Source organism: Schistocerca serialis, chromosome 2, assembly GCF_023864345.2.
Source record: "Schistocerca serialis cubense isolate TAMUIC-IGC-003099 chromosome 2, iqSchSeri2.2, whole genome shotgun sequence".
NCBI classification, from domain to species: domain Eukaryota; kingdom Metazoa; phylum Arthropoda; class Insecta; order Orthoptera; family Acrididae; genus Schistocerca; species Schistocerca serialis.
Window position 1 is genome coordinate 1,132,360,601 of NC_064639.1, and position 18,291 is coordinate 1,132,378,891.

Sequence of the window (18,291 nt, forward strand, 5' to 3'; positions counted from 1 at the left end):
GTTAGGCGTAAATTTTTCACCGTTTGAAAATCTTTGTGGCCGCTTCTTTAGTACATCAAATTCTGCGTAGAAATTAGAGTCATCTTAGATTTAAAAATCTAGTCAGTTGCTGTGCTTCATTTCTGACTGTATCACTACTAGGCATAAGAATAATACGAATATAAACATGACATGATACGTATATTCTTCCGCGTTTGCTGTTGTCTCACTCTAGTTTCGTAGTGTATTAGGTAGACAGGATTTAAATGAGATAGCAGCAAACACGCAAGAATACATGGCAAAATGTTTATATTCGTATTATTCTTATGGTGAAGAGAATACTGCATGTGATTTACATTTCATCAGTTTCCTATTAGCAACCATCTCTTCTTACTGCTAGGAAAAAATTCAGAACGTAGAGTTGGCCATATTGACAAATATACCAAACAATCTTGCCAGTCGGATTTTCGTAGTACATTGAAATTCTGCTACATTCTAAGATGAACAACACGGAATTTGTATTTACTTCGTTGGATAATGTATTAAAGTGCAGTGGTCTAAACTCGGGGCGGAGAAAAAAAAGCTCGTCTTCCACCTTTTCTTTTAAATTTATTTACGCAGAGGTTTTGGCGCCAGTATTTATCTTTGTGCCTACAAAGCATGCCTGTGTAGCACTACATATATTTGACGGCAGAAGTTAGTTGTGGTGGGACCTACCAACATTTTTCAGAACTTCCGCTTGCTTTGCACTCGATTCTAAGCCGCAGGCGGTTTTTTGGATTACAAAAACAGGAAAAAAAGTGCGGCTTAGATTCGAGTAAATACGGTAAATTCATTTCTGTAAAAGAAATATTAATATATATGCACTGATAATTTTTGTCAGCTGCATGGCAAGCAACAATATTCATTAAAAACAAGTCTCAAACAAGTCTCTGTTTAAACAGTATGTATATCATTGAGGTCAAGTGGGCATTAAGCTAGCAGTTGTCAATACACAGCTGCCATTGAATAAAACTGGACGACCAGTAGCTTTACTCCCAAACACTGACTTTCCTGCTGATCCATTAATTAAAACTATGTAGTTACAAATGGCAACTGTATAAAGCTATGTAGTGACAAAATTAATAAAGTGTTCAGATTTAACAGTAGCTTATATCTGCCTATGTACACCATGACTGTATCCATGTTTCAGAAGATTGTCCTTCACAATGGAGTCTATGAAACACAATAAATTAATGAATGACTAGAGTAATGGAAAGTCCTGGTAGAATTTAAATAACTGACAGAGTAAAGCTAACCACTCATTGAACAGTACAGGCGCTGAGCAGTGAATGGCACATAAACAACATTTTGGAGTGAGACACACACACACACACACACACACACACACACACACACACACACACACACAGAGAGAGAGGGAGAGAGGGGGAGAGAGAGAGAGAGAGAGAGAGAGAGAGAGAGAGAGAGAGAGAGAGAGAGAGAGTGCGCACGTGATCACATGGTTCATAGCTTGCTTTACGGGATTCATTCAAGAGCTAAGAATGTCTTCAATCTTGTTTCTGCACCGATGATTCAGTGCCTCTACTATTTGGCAAATTGTTACCTTTGCTCATTAAATTATTTATGAATGAATAAAGTGTTTCAGTAATAAAGTGTACAGAACCTCACGAATTCTGCAAATATTCATGTAATATATTTTCAAAACATGAAGAAAAAATGTAGGCACTAATAAACTATATTACAAAAGAAGTATTTGAAAATGAATTACTTATGAGATCGTAAAGAATACCTATACTTTGTTGAAGCTACAGTGCTTTATTCCAGAATATAACAACTGAATGTGCCTTTGTCTTGTTTATGCTAAAAGTTCACCAGAAATTTAGCTTGATTGATGCAGCAAATGTGACTGACACTCATACTCTGCACATGAAGCACAGAAGAACAGAATGTTCTGATACAGTTTTCCAATGTCTAACATTTGTGAAAAAGGCACCATCTGGTGTAAGATATTATGTAATTTGAATGTAGCATATTTTGAACAAGCAATATATGTTTTATTTGACAATGAGTATGAATATGTGGACAATGACAATACCAAGTGCTTCATTTTGTGTTAAATTTTTGGTCATTCTCAAGTGCTGCACTGGTTTACAGAAGGGAAGAAAGTTAAGGTACAAGCACATGCGTAGTAAAATATTGCTATATTCACACGAATTAATGGATAATGAACATTTTACTGACACAAGGGTTCAATCACTATTATTCTGCAACACATATGGTACTGCACATTCAAGCAATTAGTTTATTACACCATCTTAAAAAACAAAGTCATCTGCAATTACCTTCAAGCCTCAAGTATGACAATTTCAGCAATGGCCACTTACACTCAATTCTGGCAATCTTAAAATTAAATAGTCATAAGCTTTGGATATTCTACCAGGAACGGGTAAGGTGATTTATGGGAGATTGGGGACATGTGACCAATAACACTCCTTACACAGAAACTTCAAAGTGATGAACTGAACTAAATACAAGAAATTTTCTATCAATGCTAGTCACCTCAAGCAAAACTGCAATGAGCCATATAACCTTACCACAATTCACTGCGGCCCTCAATTACAACTTATACCACTACAGGTATATAGTTTGTATAATTCCTGTAGATAATAAAGAATAATTGTCCCTACTGTGATAGCCACTTACTTCAGAACCTGTGCCAGCAAAGATGGCGGAGGTTTCTGTACTTCCTTCTACATCTGTTTCTTTTAGTGTGAATAGTTCAAACAGATCATTAGACTTGAAGAATCGTCTTTGTCTTGGATCCTGTAGGACTTTATTGGTAAGGAACTGCTTAAAAATCTGGCGGTGGTAAACCTAGTCAAAAGACATATTAAAAAATATTTAGAGGAATATAATTCTAACAATCAAAATAAAACAAGGAAAAATAATTATTCTCAGAAATAATTAGTCCTCAAAAGAAAGCTCAAAGTGTCAAGCGACAAACCTTCTCTTCTATTGTACCAGCTGTCACTAGCCTGTACACTGTAACATTGTTCTGCTGACCAATTCGCCATGCTCGTTCCCTGGCCTGAGTGTCAGTGGCTGGATTCCAGTCTGGATCGTAGATTACCACTCTATTGGCTCCAGTAAGATTTACACCTAGGCCACCAACACGTGTTGTTAGCAAGAACAGGAAGTATGATTTGTCCTATTCAAACATAAGAGGTCTTCTTGTAAGTAAACAATTCCATAGATTAATAAATCAATTAATATCAAATTCAGATTAACTAAAATTATTATACTCCAACAACTAATAAAGAGTTAATACTGAATATTTGTTATTGGAACAAGTGAGGGATGCAAGTTCATTAAAGCAATACATTCAAAGAAACACTTCACAACACTAATTTTACAAAAAAAGTTTTTCACGTATCTAGCACTTGAATCAAATGATTCAGATTATGTATGTTATGAGAATATGAAGTCACCATTCACCTCATTGTACTTTGTTATAAGTGGCTGTCGTGCTGCAATTGATGTACCACCATCCAACTTCAGGTACTTATATCCTTGCTTCTGAACAAATGATTCCAGAACACAAAGCATCTAGAAAAGAAAGTATGACAGTCAATAGTACAATAGCAACAATAAAACACTAGCACTTCACAGTGAAACATGGTAGATAATTTTCAGTCAAAAGAGGTACACAGTTAAGAAGAGTTATTTATAAAAATATAAAAAAAAAAACTAAATCCTTGGTTACAACTTTTATTTATTTAGCAGATGGCATAATAAACCACATGAATTAATTAAGTAGTCCACAGTACAAACTTTAAGCAGGCATAGAATATACGTGGGTCACATATAAAAAAAAGACTAGATATAAAATGCATAAAACCAGAAAATATATGGAAACACAACTACAGCCAAATGGCCATGTTGCTGATATGATATATTTCACAGGCTTTTTTGGTAGTGTGCAGGAATTGATCATATAGAAGACCAGAAACAGGAACTTAACAAATGTAGTCTCTATCACTGTGCAATACAAAAATTATAATAACGCAAACCACTGGACGTTACTTATGATATATCAAAGCAAACTATAAAAATAAAAGCTCTATTAACACAATAATCAAAAACAAATATCGAACAACATGGTACTCAAATAAGTCTTTGGTAACCATAGTAGGCGGTTTCATAATAAGACTACATGTAATCAAATGGAATGAGTGAATGCATGCATTTAACTGCCAGTAACACTAATATAAACACACTGGCATTTTCAGAAGTACCTACATTGGTATCGATCACTAGCAATGTTTCACAAAAACAAATGCAGGAATTTAGAAGTCCCCGCAAACTCTTAAGCACCTTAGTTCCATAAAGAAGAACCACAATGAGCCAAGTTTCTTAAAGTTCTATCAAAGGAACGAAAAGATTTATAGGAAAGAGTAGGTTTCTCCAAAAAGAACCATTTATGACAAAATAAATCACAGTGCAGAGAATACAATTAAAGCAGTGTGGGAAATCACTAAAAATGATATGGGCAGACACAAAGGTGTAATGAGAAACTGATACAGGATAATATAACAACCTAAATAATCTATTTTTGACAATATAATGTAAATGGATGGTTAAAAAAATCTATTCACCAAGTGGTGGCAGGAGAACCCACATATAAAAGGTATTATGTACTCAAGCTTCCGGAGCCATTGGCTCCTTCTACTGGCAGAAGGGTTGAAGGGGAAGGAAGAGGAGTGAAGGAAAAGGACTGGAGAGGTTTTCCAAACTCTAACACTTTTCCTAAACCTCTCCAGTCCTTTTCTTCACCTCTCTTCCTTCCCCTCCAGCCAATCTGCTGGAAGAAGGAGCCACTGGCTCCAAAAGTTCTTACGTGTGTGTTCACCTGCCGCCACTTGGTGAGTAGATTTTTTATCTACATAATTACATTACTTTCTCAAAAACTGACAAGGAAGAAGGGTAAAGTAATAAATGATCCACACCAACTACCAATCTATGTGAATGAGCATTTTTCAAGGATTACAGAGAAATAAGAACAAAAATGCCCCAAAACCAACATATCACCTTGAATAATTATGCACTAAGTACAATGATGTTACTAAAAAACAACAATGCATGACGTTAACAGAACTGTACAAAAAAAAAAAAAAAAAAAAAAAAAAAAAAAAAAAAAAAAAAAAAAGGTCAGTATGTTCAGATGATACAACAATGTGCATGCTGAAACGATGCATAAGGAGTATACCAGCTCTATTAACAAATGCAATAAATGAATCATTCACATCAGAGAAATGTATGGAGTATTTAAAACAGGCAACAGTTGTGACTCTGCAACAGAAAGATTATGCAGAAGACATAGAAAACCACCAGACCATTACCCTGTTGTCAACATTCTCAAAAATAATAGAATCAATTACAAAAGACAGAGTAATGAATTTTGTGAATAAATACAACTTTTTAAGTGAATCACAGTTGGGTTTCTGAAGTGACTGAAGTACAGAATCGGCCCTTCTTTCTTTCTTTCAGTCTTCTGACTAGTTTGATGCCATGAATTCCTCTCTTCATCTCAGAGAAGCACTTGCAACCTGCGCCCTCAATTATTTGCTGGTTATGTTCCAATCTCTGTCTTCCTCTAAAAGTTTTTGCCCTGTACAGGTGCCTCTAGTGCCATGGAAGTAATTCCATGATGTCTTAACAGATGTCCTATCATATTATCCCTTCTCCTTGTCAGTGTTCTACACCTATTCCTTTCCTTTCCGATTCTGTGTAGAACCTCCTCATCCCTTACTTCCTTTCCTCACCGATTCTGCATAGAACCTTCTCATTCCTTACCTTATCAGCCCACCAAATTTTCAGCACTCGTCTGTGGCACCACATCTCAAATTCTTCGATTCTATTCTGTGCTAGTTTTCACACTGTCCATGCTTCATTACCATACAATGTTGTGCTCCCAATAAACATTCTCAGAATTTTTTTCCTTCAATTAAGGCCTATGTTTGATACTAGTTGACTTTTCTTGGCCATGAATGCCCATTTTGCCCGTGCTAGTTTGCTTCTGATGATCTCCTTGCTCTACCCGTCATTGGTTATTTTGTTGTCTAGGTAGTAGAATTCCTTAACTTCATCTACTTCATGACCATATATCCTGATGTTAACTTTCTCCATTTATTTCTGGTACTTACACCCCCCCCCCCCCCCCTCTCTCCTGCTTCTCTAAAGTTTGGAAGGTAGGAGACAAGATACTGGCAGAAGTAAAGCTGTGAGGACCGGGCGTGAGTCGTGCTTCGGTAGCTCAAATGGTAGAGCACTTGCCCGCGAAAGGCAAAGGTCCCGAGTTCGAATCTCGGTCGGGCACACAGTTTTAATCCAATGTGTAAGATGTTGAAATTGAGAACTCCATTAGTGTGCTTGACCATGTCATATACGAATCTTCTCTCAACAGCATTACCATGTGAGATTACTAAAATTATTTGGATAAAGTATCAGAAATTTCTGCATGGTTTTGAAAATAATTTCATGATATTAATCCAGCATTCGAGACGATTTTTACTTCCTTGTAAGATGTCATCTTGTCTCCAACTCTTTTTTTTTTCTCTGCAAATCACCACAAATTCAAGTTTGACACAGTCTAGCTTTGAATCTGACGTTCTTCCGTTTGAAACCAAAATTTCAAGACACATTGGGAATCTTCTGTGAGTTACTTCATGGTTTAATGAGATTTCTGGATTTAAGCAGGGAATCATACGTGTTTAGTTTTTTTTTTTTTTTTGGGGGGGGGGGGGGTTGATCTTTCTTGCAACTCCTCTAGATTGCCGATAATGTATGTTCACAACAAAATTTCTTCTTCAGATAATTTTCTTAATTTTTTTATTGCACTTCTTGCAGCAGACTCCAGATTGCACACTCTTGTCGCAATCAGGTTCTGTAAATCCTTCAAGTCGATGTTCATTAACATGGCCTTTTTGTTTTTTAAGATGCCTAGTTTCACAACTCACTGCATCAAATTGTTTATAAGACTATGTAGTAGTTCATCATATAGAAATGGAGCCATCTGGACATCACTCAGAAATTCAAGTAAAAATGGATCCAAAAAATGTGCTGTTGAACTGAAGAATGTCAGTTTTAGAGACGGCAATTTGTCGTAGACAGCTTTAAAACAAATCTGAAACTTGATGACAGAGAAGTGGTTTTCGATTTCTTTATCTCAGTAACATAAATTTGAAAACGTTCAAGAATTTCAATAGCTTTCTCAACTGCACTGGCACTTTCGATCTATCTTGTTCCACAAAATGGCATAGGAAAGAATGAAGATCCAGTTATCTCAGTATACTGTGGCCTCCATACACGTGAATCATGAAATAAATACGAGGGTTGGAACTTCAAGAGTGGCTACTATTTATTTACAGCTCGTACAAAATAGATACGTGTTTCAAAGTTTTACTGACCTTCAAAGTAGTCACCATTGTTGTGTATAACCGGTTGCCAGTTATTTGGAAGTCGTATGATACCCTTAGCAGTGTCAGTTGTGTTGACAGTTCGAGCAGCACAGTCTATTGCTCAACAACTGTAGCAGTTTTGAAGCGAATGCCTTTAAGTGTTTCCTTCAGTTTATAAATCGAGTTGAACTAGCGAGGGCTAAGCCAGGGGAGTGCAGTAGGTGGTATAGCACTTAGCAGCCCCATCAGTCAAACAAATCAGTAACAGCTTGCACTGTACATGCTTGAGCACTGTCCAGCAAAATGATGGTCAGGTCCTGCAGAAAGTGTCATCACTTCTGTCTCTAAGCTGGTCATAGGTTGTGTTCCAAAAATGAACAGCATAATGAAGTTCTGTCAAAAATAGCACACTTTCCAGCTGGTTTTGGATATTCCCGTTTTGAAAACGCCATTGAATATGTGCAAACTGCAGCAGTTGTAAAAGATTGAGGTATTCTTGTAGTTCATTGTTAGTCATTCAAGAGTTTAAATTCATGTTTGGCCCATCCTCTGACAGCTGTAAATTTTTTAAGGGTTTTCCAAACCTAACACTCTTTCTACGCCTTCAGGCAAATTATTTGCCCTTGAACATTTCAAAAAAATATGTCATCATTAATTTTATCATGGTCCCAAAAACAAAATTCATGCTTTCATCAAATTCAATTACGATCATTTCACACTTGTCAATGAGATCAGCAAGTTTACATCTCATGTATGGTGCCAATCCATATACAATGCTGTAACAATTTTTTCATTTTTGCAGCTGCGTTTTCTTCTCAATTTAACTGTCCAAAAAGAATGAAGGAAATAATGCTATACAGTCTGCTGAGACCAGAATTGACAAATGACCACAAGAGTTCAGCTCGTAATGTCATCTCCTAGTAAACAGGGACTACACTGCAGACTGTTTCATCGGATCATTCTACGGGTTTGAATATATTGCTTTGACTGATGCTGGAACTCCTTCTATTTAACTAGTAAATAACATACACTCATGAATTGACGAATTGTGTTTCTGCTAAAATGGTTTATAATATAATTTTTTTAAAATTAGGACAAATTCCTACTTCGCACCTTAAGAAACTGCTGCACAACTCAACTGGAAGGTTTCTTCCTATCTTCACATTCTTCCCAAGTCTGGAGCTAACCTTCTTTGGCACTTATTTTAAGAAAGAAAATGAGGATTTTTGTACTTACTATTGACAAGAACATGGCGTACATAACATGGCGAATGTGACTGTCAAGTCTCAACTCGTATGAAATCCAAACTCACTTTCGGTTCAAGCTTTTACCTCACACTTGAAAATCAAGTTCATTTTTATTACTAAATGACCAATGGTCAAACCTAGTTCCAGTTGCAATTGCGTAACAACTTCCAACAGCAACAAAATATTCATTTTCAGTATTTTATACACTTATTGACTGAATTTGAAAATCTAAAGTGCTGTCGTAGTCTACTCATTAAGTTTCTGAAGTTTTTTAACACAACAAGCTAAGTATTTAAGTTAAAAACTTTGCAGCTGTGTTGCACTCAAAAGCACTCCGTCTTCAGGCCACAAGTGGCCCACTGGGACCATCCGACCGCCGTGTCATCCTCAGGTGAGGATGCGGATAGGAGGGGCGTGTGGTCAGCACACCGCTCTCCCAGTCGTTATGATGGTTTTCTTTGACTGGAGCCACTACTATTCGGTCGAGCAGCTCCTCAATTGGCATCACGAGGCTGAGTGCACCCCAAAAAATGGCAACAGCGCATGGCGGCTGGAAGGTCACCCATCCTGGAAGGTCACCCATCCAAGCACCGGCCACGCCCGACAGTGCTTAACTTCGGTGATCTCATGGGAACTGGTGTATCCACTGCGGCAAGACTGTTGCCACAGATGTGTTGAGACTGTGTTAATTCATGACGTGCACATTACCCAGCCTATATTCATCCAGTATTTGAGAATGAGAACAATTAGCAACTTCCAACAAACTCTACAAATTATTTCATGCATTTCTTAAACTTTTTCTAGATATTAGCAGTTCATTTGGTGAAACTTTAGCTTCAAGCAGGATGTTTTACATCTTTGCTTCTTTATTACATTTCTTTCAGGCGTTTGGGACTGTTTTACACATGGGAGTTCAATTCTATGAAGAATGGGGGTTGGGGGTTAATGGTTCAGCACTAAATCAAATCCCTGAACATTATGTATGATTAATTGTGTCGAAATTTGTTACTAGAGGTTCGGAATGTTGCATGAAAGCAAGTAGTGTCAGCAAATTTGTATTGAAACCCTTGTGTTTTATGTTCTTAGCATCACTTTCAAAGATACTTTTCCCCATCCTGAAAACAATCATCACTTCCTTGCACAAAGTACAAATAGCATTTGTACTGTTTTTGAGTTCAGGAGCAAGGAGCAACCCATCAAAACGAAACTCATAAGGCTTGATATCATATTGTGCTTGTACATGAATTCGACAATTTTGAGATTTCAACAGCCACAAGGTGGGGGGGAGGGGGGGGGGGGAATCACTAATTTAAATAAACCGCTGGTGTGAACTTGTTTGGAGCAGTACTTTAATTTCACTCCATTCATTCGCTTTCCATTTGTTGTTGTTGGTTATACAGCATTACCAATAGTGATTACCAAGTTCTTTTATTTGATGGTCTGCACAGTTACAGATTTTCTTTGTTTATGCTGTTAACGGGTTTTCTATATTTAATCGACCGCTTAAAAGTGAAAGAACTGCCGAATTCAAGAATGCACTTTAAGGAAAGTAGTTTTCTTGGTCCCTTATCCCTGTACTTCATGCCGCTTGGAATTATAGATGAGCAACGAAATTCAACAGTGTGTGGCATTGCAGTACGTAATCTTTAAGCAGTGAACAGTTGCTTGTGTGAAGTTGATCTATGTGAGTACCTGAGTAGAAAAATGATGAATAAAGACACTACTCCTGGTCCACCCATATTTATGACTCTGTTAACAAAGGGTAAAGTGAGAAACATTATTATTAATGTCTTGCAGTGCTGTAAATGAAAGAAAATGGAAACAAGTGAGTATATTTACTAAATGTTGATAACTGTATTAATGATGTGAAGTGAGACACAATGTTTAAAATGTCGTTTGTCTTCTCCTGTTTGAACTAATGTGTTACAACAGCCTTGATTTAATTTCATTGCTATTAATGAGTATCACATAAAAATGTGCTTATATGAAAGCTTGTTATTCCAAAGTTTCATTTATACTATAGCGCTTTCAAGAAAGCTTGTTATTCCCCCGTGTCATTTCTACTATAGCAAATGACTGGTACGAAGGGTGAAGTTGCCAATTCTGCTTCCCTGCAACTTTCCTCACCCTGCGGCTGCCTATGCATTCATTCCGCTACTCCCAAGGCTATTACTGTTCCGCTCAGTGAAATAGTCAAGCAAACATTCATAAGCTGTAGATTTATTGATCCAAGATGGTGGATTATCCCACAATTAAACTGAAGACTAGCTTTTCCATTCATAACATTATATCAGTCTCTCGCTGTCGAGCACTCATTTGGCAACATAGATCTGTTCAGATTAATTTAATGTCACATATAGTACTAAACTGAATATGAATGTCTCCACACAGTGCTTTTACAAAACTTGTTAGTTCTGTGTGTTATTTCTACCAGTAACTGATCGGTACTTCGTGCCTAATCTGGAGCCAAGGAATCCTCCTCCCCCACCCTCCCCACCTCTCGCGATGGCACCGATCAACTTCCTCAAACCCCTGCCTCATGAGACAGCTCGACAGGTATAAAAATGTTACAAACTTTTGGATACACACTGTATCATCACAGGGTAGTACGTATATAATGTGTAGATTTCCCTTTTGAATATATGAATGCTATCTGAAATATCACGTGCAGTTTAAACTGATGATACATCAATACAAATTGAATACGATGTAAAAAAAAAAAAAAACAGTTTACAACTTTTTCAGATTTTGAAAATTCCCATATTTTCCAGATTTTAAGGTTCATTGAACACACTGTGAGGTTTTCAAATTACAGAAACGTGCCATAAGAATAATAATCAACATGGTCGAGCTCACTGTAAAGATCTGTTCAAAATACTGGCCATTTTAACTACATGTACGTTTACACACCAAAAATAATGTTAATAATCACAGCACAAACAGCTCTGTCAATAACTGTGGAACAAGAGGGAGACTGACTTACATTTACCAAGAAAGAATAAACAGAAAAAGCAAATCAGCATTTTCTGTCAAGGAACAGAACCCACAATAAATCATCCAACAAGATTAAACAGATTACTCAAACAAACTTATTTAAAAAGTAACCACTAAGCAAAACATTTATAGGTTTCTCCCAATATCAATATCATAATAATCCAATATACACATAACAGAATAAACAGATTTTATTCTTACAGTTAAGAAAATACAACCTGACAACAGTGAGTAAACAAAAATCTGTCATATGTAAAAGTCGATGCTTCCCACACGTCGACCCCCCACAATAGAGCAGAGCTTCTGGAATGTGTTGATATTTGTAATGAACCTGTTGCCTTGTTCTAGTGTACATTCCTGGTATATCAGATGCTTTCTGCAGGCTTGTTTGCTGAAGCGGAGACAACACTGGGATTGAGTGATCAGTCCAGCTACTGGATTGGCTTGAAGTCATTGATATGAAAGTCCCAGGTTTCCTGTTGTGCAAGTGGTGTCAGAAAATATGCCAGTTTGACCCAGTCCAGTGATACTGTTAGTGGTTTGCTGTTGCACATTATCTGCACTGTATGTTCATTGTGTACGGGTGCTTGGGGAGGTCCCGAGTATGGCTGCTATAACAGTGCACGCACTGCATCTATCCTTAGCTTTGCATGCAAGCACGTTTTAAGGTGTGGATGACAACTTTCTGGTATCCATGGTGAGATACTGATGAAGAGCGCAGCTTAGAGATTTGGATCTTGACTTTTTGCACTAAAAATGGTAGCTCTGGTTCAACTGACAACTGTTGTGCTGGAAAAATCTCAGACGGCAGATGTTATGTCTCCCATAAAACATTTCTGCTGTTGATGCTACAATGTCTGGTTTGAAAGTTGTGTACAAAAGGAAAGGAAAAAAGTTTATTGCTTACTACATTTTTGCTTCTCATGCAGTAAAACTGCCGCGTCAGGCATGATGTTTTACTTTATTATTTCTTTACTACTAACTGTATTTGCAACACATTTTGCAGACAGCGTCCACATATATCACTGAATGCACTTACAAAATTACAGTATTTTACAACATATGGTTTTGGAGACATGATGTCAAAAACATTGCCATGTGTGAAAAACTAGCTTTTGCTTACAACAGAATGCAAATTACTCAGAATATAATTATCTAGTTTAGTAAATGGGAACACTTAGTGACTTCCAACAAACTTTTAAACATAATTTCAAAACTTTTCTAAATTTTTCCTCTCTTATGTGCTTAATGTCAAATATTTAACACAAAAAATTCACTTGCAACTTAATGAGAAGTTAGAAGCTGTTTTATACGCGGGAGTTCTATTCTTTAAAGAATGTGAGGTTTACTGGTGCAACTATAATTCAAAAGATGTGGCTTAAAAATCAAGAGGTGCTTGATTATTGCCTTGGCACACTTGTTGAACAGACATACCCTCTACCTGCTCCATTAAATTTCGGGAATGCAGCCGCATAAATTCTGCTTCTTCTTCTAATATTTCGGCTGTATATCTTTCAGCCATCTTCAGAGAGAGCCGTACGACTGACGCTCCAGTGCTCGCTCCATCCTTTTAAACTCGCGGACCGCGCCACTGCGCATGCGGCCACAGATGAACAAGGCGCCAGTGATGTTGATCGGCGGCAAAGACGTAACATATGCATGAGTTACGTCTGTGGCTGCGCATTCGATCCATGCTGGGAGATCGATGTATTACTGGGAGCTGAACTGTAGCGACGTCTTTGTAAGTTCAATATTGAAAGTGCCGGATTCCATGATTTATCTAATGTGAAACCGCTGTCTCTATTAATTAAATTCTTCTCCAAGCGGATTTCAATGGCCTCTTTTACTACGGAGTCCCAGAAAGATGAAACAGAAGTCAGAATTTCGACATTTTCATATACCATAGAGTGACCAGAATCAATACAATGCTCTGCCACAGCCAATTTACTGGGTTGTAAGAGCCGAGTGTACCTGCGATGTTCCGTACACCTCTCTTGGACTGTACGATTCGTTTGTCCGATATATGAAAGGCCACATTCACATGGTATCTTGTAAACTCCAGGTTTGCGGAGTAGTAAGTCATCTTTAACGGAACCCAGGAGTGCAGCCGTCTTCACCGGTGGACGAAAAATCACTTTTACTTTATGTTTAGTGAGGATCCGTCCTATTTTGGATGAAAGGCTTCCCACATACGGCAGGACAGCCATGGATTTAAATGTTTCCTCGTCATCTTCTGCATTCCTTACGGACACCTTAGGTTTTATTTGTAGTGCCTTACATATCTGTCGTGGAGAATACCCGTTGTCCTCAAAAACTCTCTTCAAATGTAAAAGTTCGTCTTTTAAACTACTTTCATCAGATATGACGTGTGCTCGGTGTACCAAAGTTCTTAGAACACTACTCGTCTGCGAAGGATGGTGACAGCTATTTGCATGTAGATATAAGTCCGTATGGGTCGGTTTCCGATATACTGCATGACCCAGAGTGCCATCTTCATTACGCCGAACCAAGACATCCAAAAATGGAAGACATCCCTCGTTTTCCACTTCCATTGTAAACTGAATTTGTCCATGGATGGAATTCAGATGGTTTAAGAAGTCCTGCAATTTGTCCTCGCCATGGGGCCACACTACAAAGGTGTCGTCAACGTACCTCCAAAAAACTGTAGGCTTGAAACTAGCAGACTCCAGGGCCTTCTCCTCGAAATCCTCCATAAATAAATTGGCCACCAAGGCTGACAAAGGACTACCCATGGCAACACCGTCAGTCTGTTCAAAAAAAGTCATTATTAAATAAAAAGTATGTGGAGGTCATCACATGGTGAAACAAAGCTAAAATCTCCTTATCAAAACTTTTTCCAATGAGATCTAAAGATTCAGAGAGAGGTACCTTAGTAAATAGCGACACTACATCAAAGCTGACTAATAGATCAGAGGTGTTCAGTTTCAAAGATTTTAATTTGCCAATGAAATCTGCAGAGTTCCTTATATGATGATCACATTTTCCCACAAGCGGCCTCAATAGTGACGCCACGTGCTTGGCACAATCATAGTTGGGAGAACCAATATTGCTCACGATAGGACGTAGAGGAACGTCTTTCTTATGGATCTTTGGGAGTCCATAAAGCCTTGGAGGCACTGCACCACTTGGTTTCAGTCTTCGTATGACTTCCGGTGGAAATGAGGAGGCATTCAAAAGCGACGCCGTCTTCCTTACCACCTTGTTGGTGGGGTCCTTACTGATCTTCCGGTACATACTATCATTCAGTAAGCTGTGTATCTTATCATGGTAGTCGTCACGTGAAATTAAAACAGTGGCATTACCTTTATCAGCAGGGAGAACCACCGTTTCGGTATCTTGGCGGAGCATACGTAGTGCAGTCCTCTCTGCCACAGATATATTGCTTCTTTGTGGGTGAGCCTTCATAACAGCTCGACAAGTTTCGTGTCTTATTTCATCTGCAGAATCCGTAGAGAGTGGTCGAACAGCTTCTTCAACGGCACTGATGAATGCAGGTATAGGCAAAACCTTTGGCGTGGGTGCAAAATTCAGTCCTTTGCTTAAGACCATCATCGTAGCATCGTCCAAATCTCTATCCGTCATATTAATGATGGAGCGTCAAATGATACTTTCTTGCTGTGGAGATGGCTCAAGTCGGCTGAACTTTGCAGTCTGTCTTGATGTCGCTACCTCACGAACCCAGTCTGATTTGGCCCATGTTGTACCCTCTATCCAGTTCCAAGAGTTGCTGGGTAACTCCACAGACATCTTCAGGTGCAGACGATAAAGTTCTTGAGAAACAAGATCCAGCTTCCTTCGTGAAAATCGGATCCTCTCCTTAACGATAGCAGAACCAGCTTTAAATAAAATCTTATTCATGGAAGTCGATTTTATAAAATGTACTAACCTGGCAAACTTCGGAATTATGCCATGGTCACGGCACCTCAGTAAAAAACTTAAAGAGCTCAATAATCTCGCTCTCAAATGTCGTAGCTTGTTCATCCAAAATAGGGCGGATCCTCACTAAACATAAAGTAAAAGTGATTTTTCGTCCACCGGCGAAGACGGCTGCACTCCTGGGTTCCGTTAAAGATGACTTACTACTCCGCAAACCTGGAGTTTACAAGATACCATGTGAATGTGGCCTTTCATATATCGGACAAAAGAATCGTACAGTCCAAGAGAGGTGTACGGAACATCGCAGGTACACTCGGCTCTTACAACCCAGTAAATCGGCTGTGGCAGAGCATTGTATTGATTCTGGTCACTCTATGGTATATGAAAATGTCGAAATTCTGACTTCTGTTTCATCTTTCTGGGACTCCGTAGTAAAAGAGGCCATTGAAATCCGCTTGGCGAAGAATTTAATTAATAGAGACAGTGGTTTCACATTAGATAAATCATGGAATCCGGCACTTTCAATATTGAACTTACAAAGACGTCGCTACAGTTCAGCTCCCAGTAATACATCGATCTCCCAGCATGGATCGAATGCGCAGCCACAGACGTAACTCATGCATATGTTACGTCTTTGCCGCCGATCAACATCACTGGCGCCTTGTTCATCTGTGGCCGCATGCGCAGTGGCGCGGTCCGCGAGTTTAAAAGGATGGAGCGAGCGCTGGAGCGTCAGTCGTACGGCTCTCTCTGAAGATGGCTGAAAGATATACAGCCGAAATATTAGAAGAAGAAGCAGAATTTATGCGGCTGCATTCCCGAAATTTAATGGAGCAGTCTTTGCGCCGCGAAAACCTGAAGATTCACATACCCTCTACCTTTCTTAACTTTACATTCAACCTGCTGACATTCAACCTGGTGACACAGAGGGTGTAACAGCCTCATGATTATTGGCTGTACATGCCCTTTCTGTCTCATGAATTAATAGGTTTGGTCCTGTTTGTTGCCAGGAAATCTAGTACATTTTCCTTATAAGTAGGTGACATGAACAACTGCTCAATATAATTTTTGGAGACTATTTTTAACACAACGTTACATGAATCCTTGTCTGTCAACTGTTCTGAACGTATGCTTCTCCCAGTCTACAGCCGACGAACTGAAATCAATTGTGACCATGGGCACAACCCACAACCCTCAAGACAGTTATGATTTGTGGTTTAAATAGATGATGCTTGCACACTTTGTAGCAGCTACACAGGAACATCAAACACAAGTGTCTCTTCCTGAAGAATGACTATTTAAGCCAACCCAAAAACTGCTATTGACAGTGCCAATCGGAAAAGGCTGGACAAGTCATGCGCTGAGTGCTTGCAGTCCATCACTTAAGCTCTTATTGACGTGGCATCAGATAAAGACTGTGTCACACCAAGAAGTTAGCTTTTGCAGTAGACAACAGTTCTTCGAGTGCTAGTTTCTCCACTTTCAGTTCCATATCCTGGGAGTCAGTTTGGAGCCTATACCTCAGAATAGTATGTAGCTGAAACTTCTGAGGGGTTGGAGTTAATTTCTTGTTGTTCCTATTATAATCACCAGCTTTTTGGTAGCAAATAAAGAAAATGTTTGTAAGAACTACCACAGATTTCCCCTATTAGTAACAAAAAGTAGAATTTTTCAGTGGTGACTTTTGGGTTTTCTACATCTACATGGTTACGCTGCAATTCACACTTAAGTGCCTGCCAGAGGGTTCATTGAACCATTTTCATACTACTTCTCTACCATTCCACTCTTGGATGGTGCATGGGAAAAAGGAACAGCTAAATCTTTCTGTTCGAGCTCTGATTTCTCTTATTTTATTATGATGATCATTTCTCCCTACGTAGGTGAATGCCAACAAAATATTTTCGCATTCGGAAGAGAAAGTTGCCAATTGAAATTTCATAAATAGATCTCGCCGCAAAGAAAACTGCCTTTGTTTCAGTGACTGCCACCCCAATTCGTGTATCATATCAGTGACACTCTCACCCCTATTGCGCGATAGCACGAAACGGGCTGCCTTCTTTGAACTTTAGAACATGCGTGCCCAAACATAAGAAATTAAGCATCTGGTGCTTCTATTACTCCACAAGTAGCAGCAGGTAAATAAGATCCTAACAAAACCAAATCTCACCTTGAAAATCCCCACTCCAGTACCCGTAGGGATAAATTCCCGGCCTGTCATCCATGCACACGGGCACCACCGCCCTTTCAACTCTTTGGCAGGAATATTAATCATTGGGCCTGCTACATAGCTCGATTAGAACAACATTTTGATTAGATTAGATTTACGTTCATTCCAACTGATCCGTAGTGAAAAGGTACTCCAGGATGTAGAACATGTCAGAAAAACAATAATGTAATAAACATATAATAGAACTACTACAACATTTATTTACAACGAACACATTACTGACGTGTACAATGTCTGCAGCAACGTGCGGCAGTGAGCATTCCTACTGGAGAATGCGGGACCCGCAATCTGCCAGCTTTTAAAACAGTTAAATCCCAAAGCAGAGCGTACACTTCCTTAAAGCAAAGCTTAGCTGACTATATCAACACTCAGATACACACACAGCAATGCAATACAAATTTTTTAGCTCTCAAAGACATTCTAAAACTTATAGGGAATGGAAGCTATGCTAGAGGGTCTCTCCCAGGAAAGCCAGTTTCAATGTTTC

General features: G+C 38.6%; 1 protein-coding gene across 3 annotated transcripts in view; it reads right to left on the reverse strand.

Moving 5' to 3' along the window:
- Positions 1–18,291, reverse strand: part of LOC126458595 (DNA excision repair protein ERCC-6-like) — a 130,934-nt gene that overhangs the window by 30,983 nt on the left and 81,660 nt on the right. For all 3 annotated transcript variants that reach the window (XR_007585665.1, XM_050095745.1, XM_050095748.1), the window contains exons 14-16: positions 3,478–3,588; positions 2,987–3,190; positions 2,686–2,856 (exon numbers count right to left, since the gene is read on the reverse strand). Coding sequence is in view for 2 of the 3 variants with exons in the window: in XM_050095745.1 (XP_049951702.1) it covers positions 2,686–2,856; positions 2,987–3,190; positions 3,478–3,588 (486 nt within the window). In the remaining variant the exon portion in view is untranslated. The remainder of the gene's footprint in view (positions 1–2,685; positions 2,857–2,986; positions 3,191–3,477; positions 3,589–18,291) is intronic.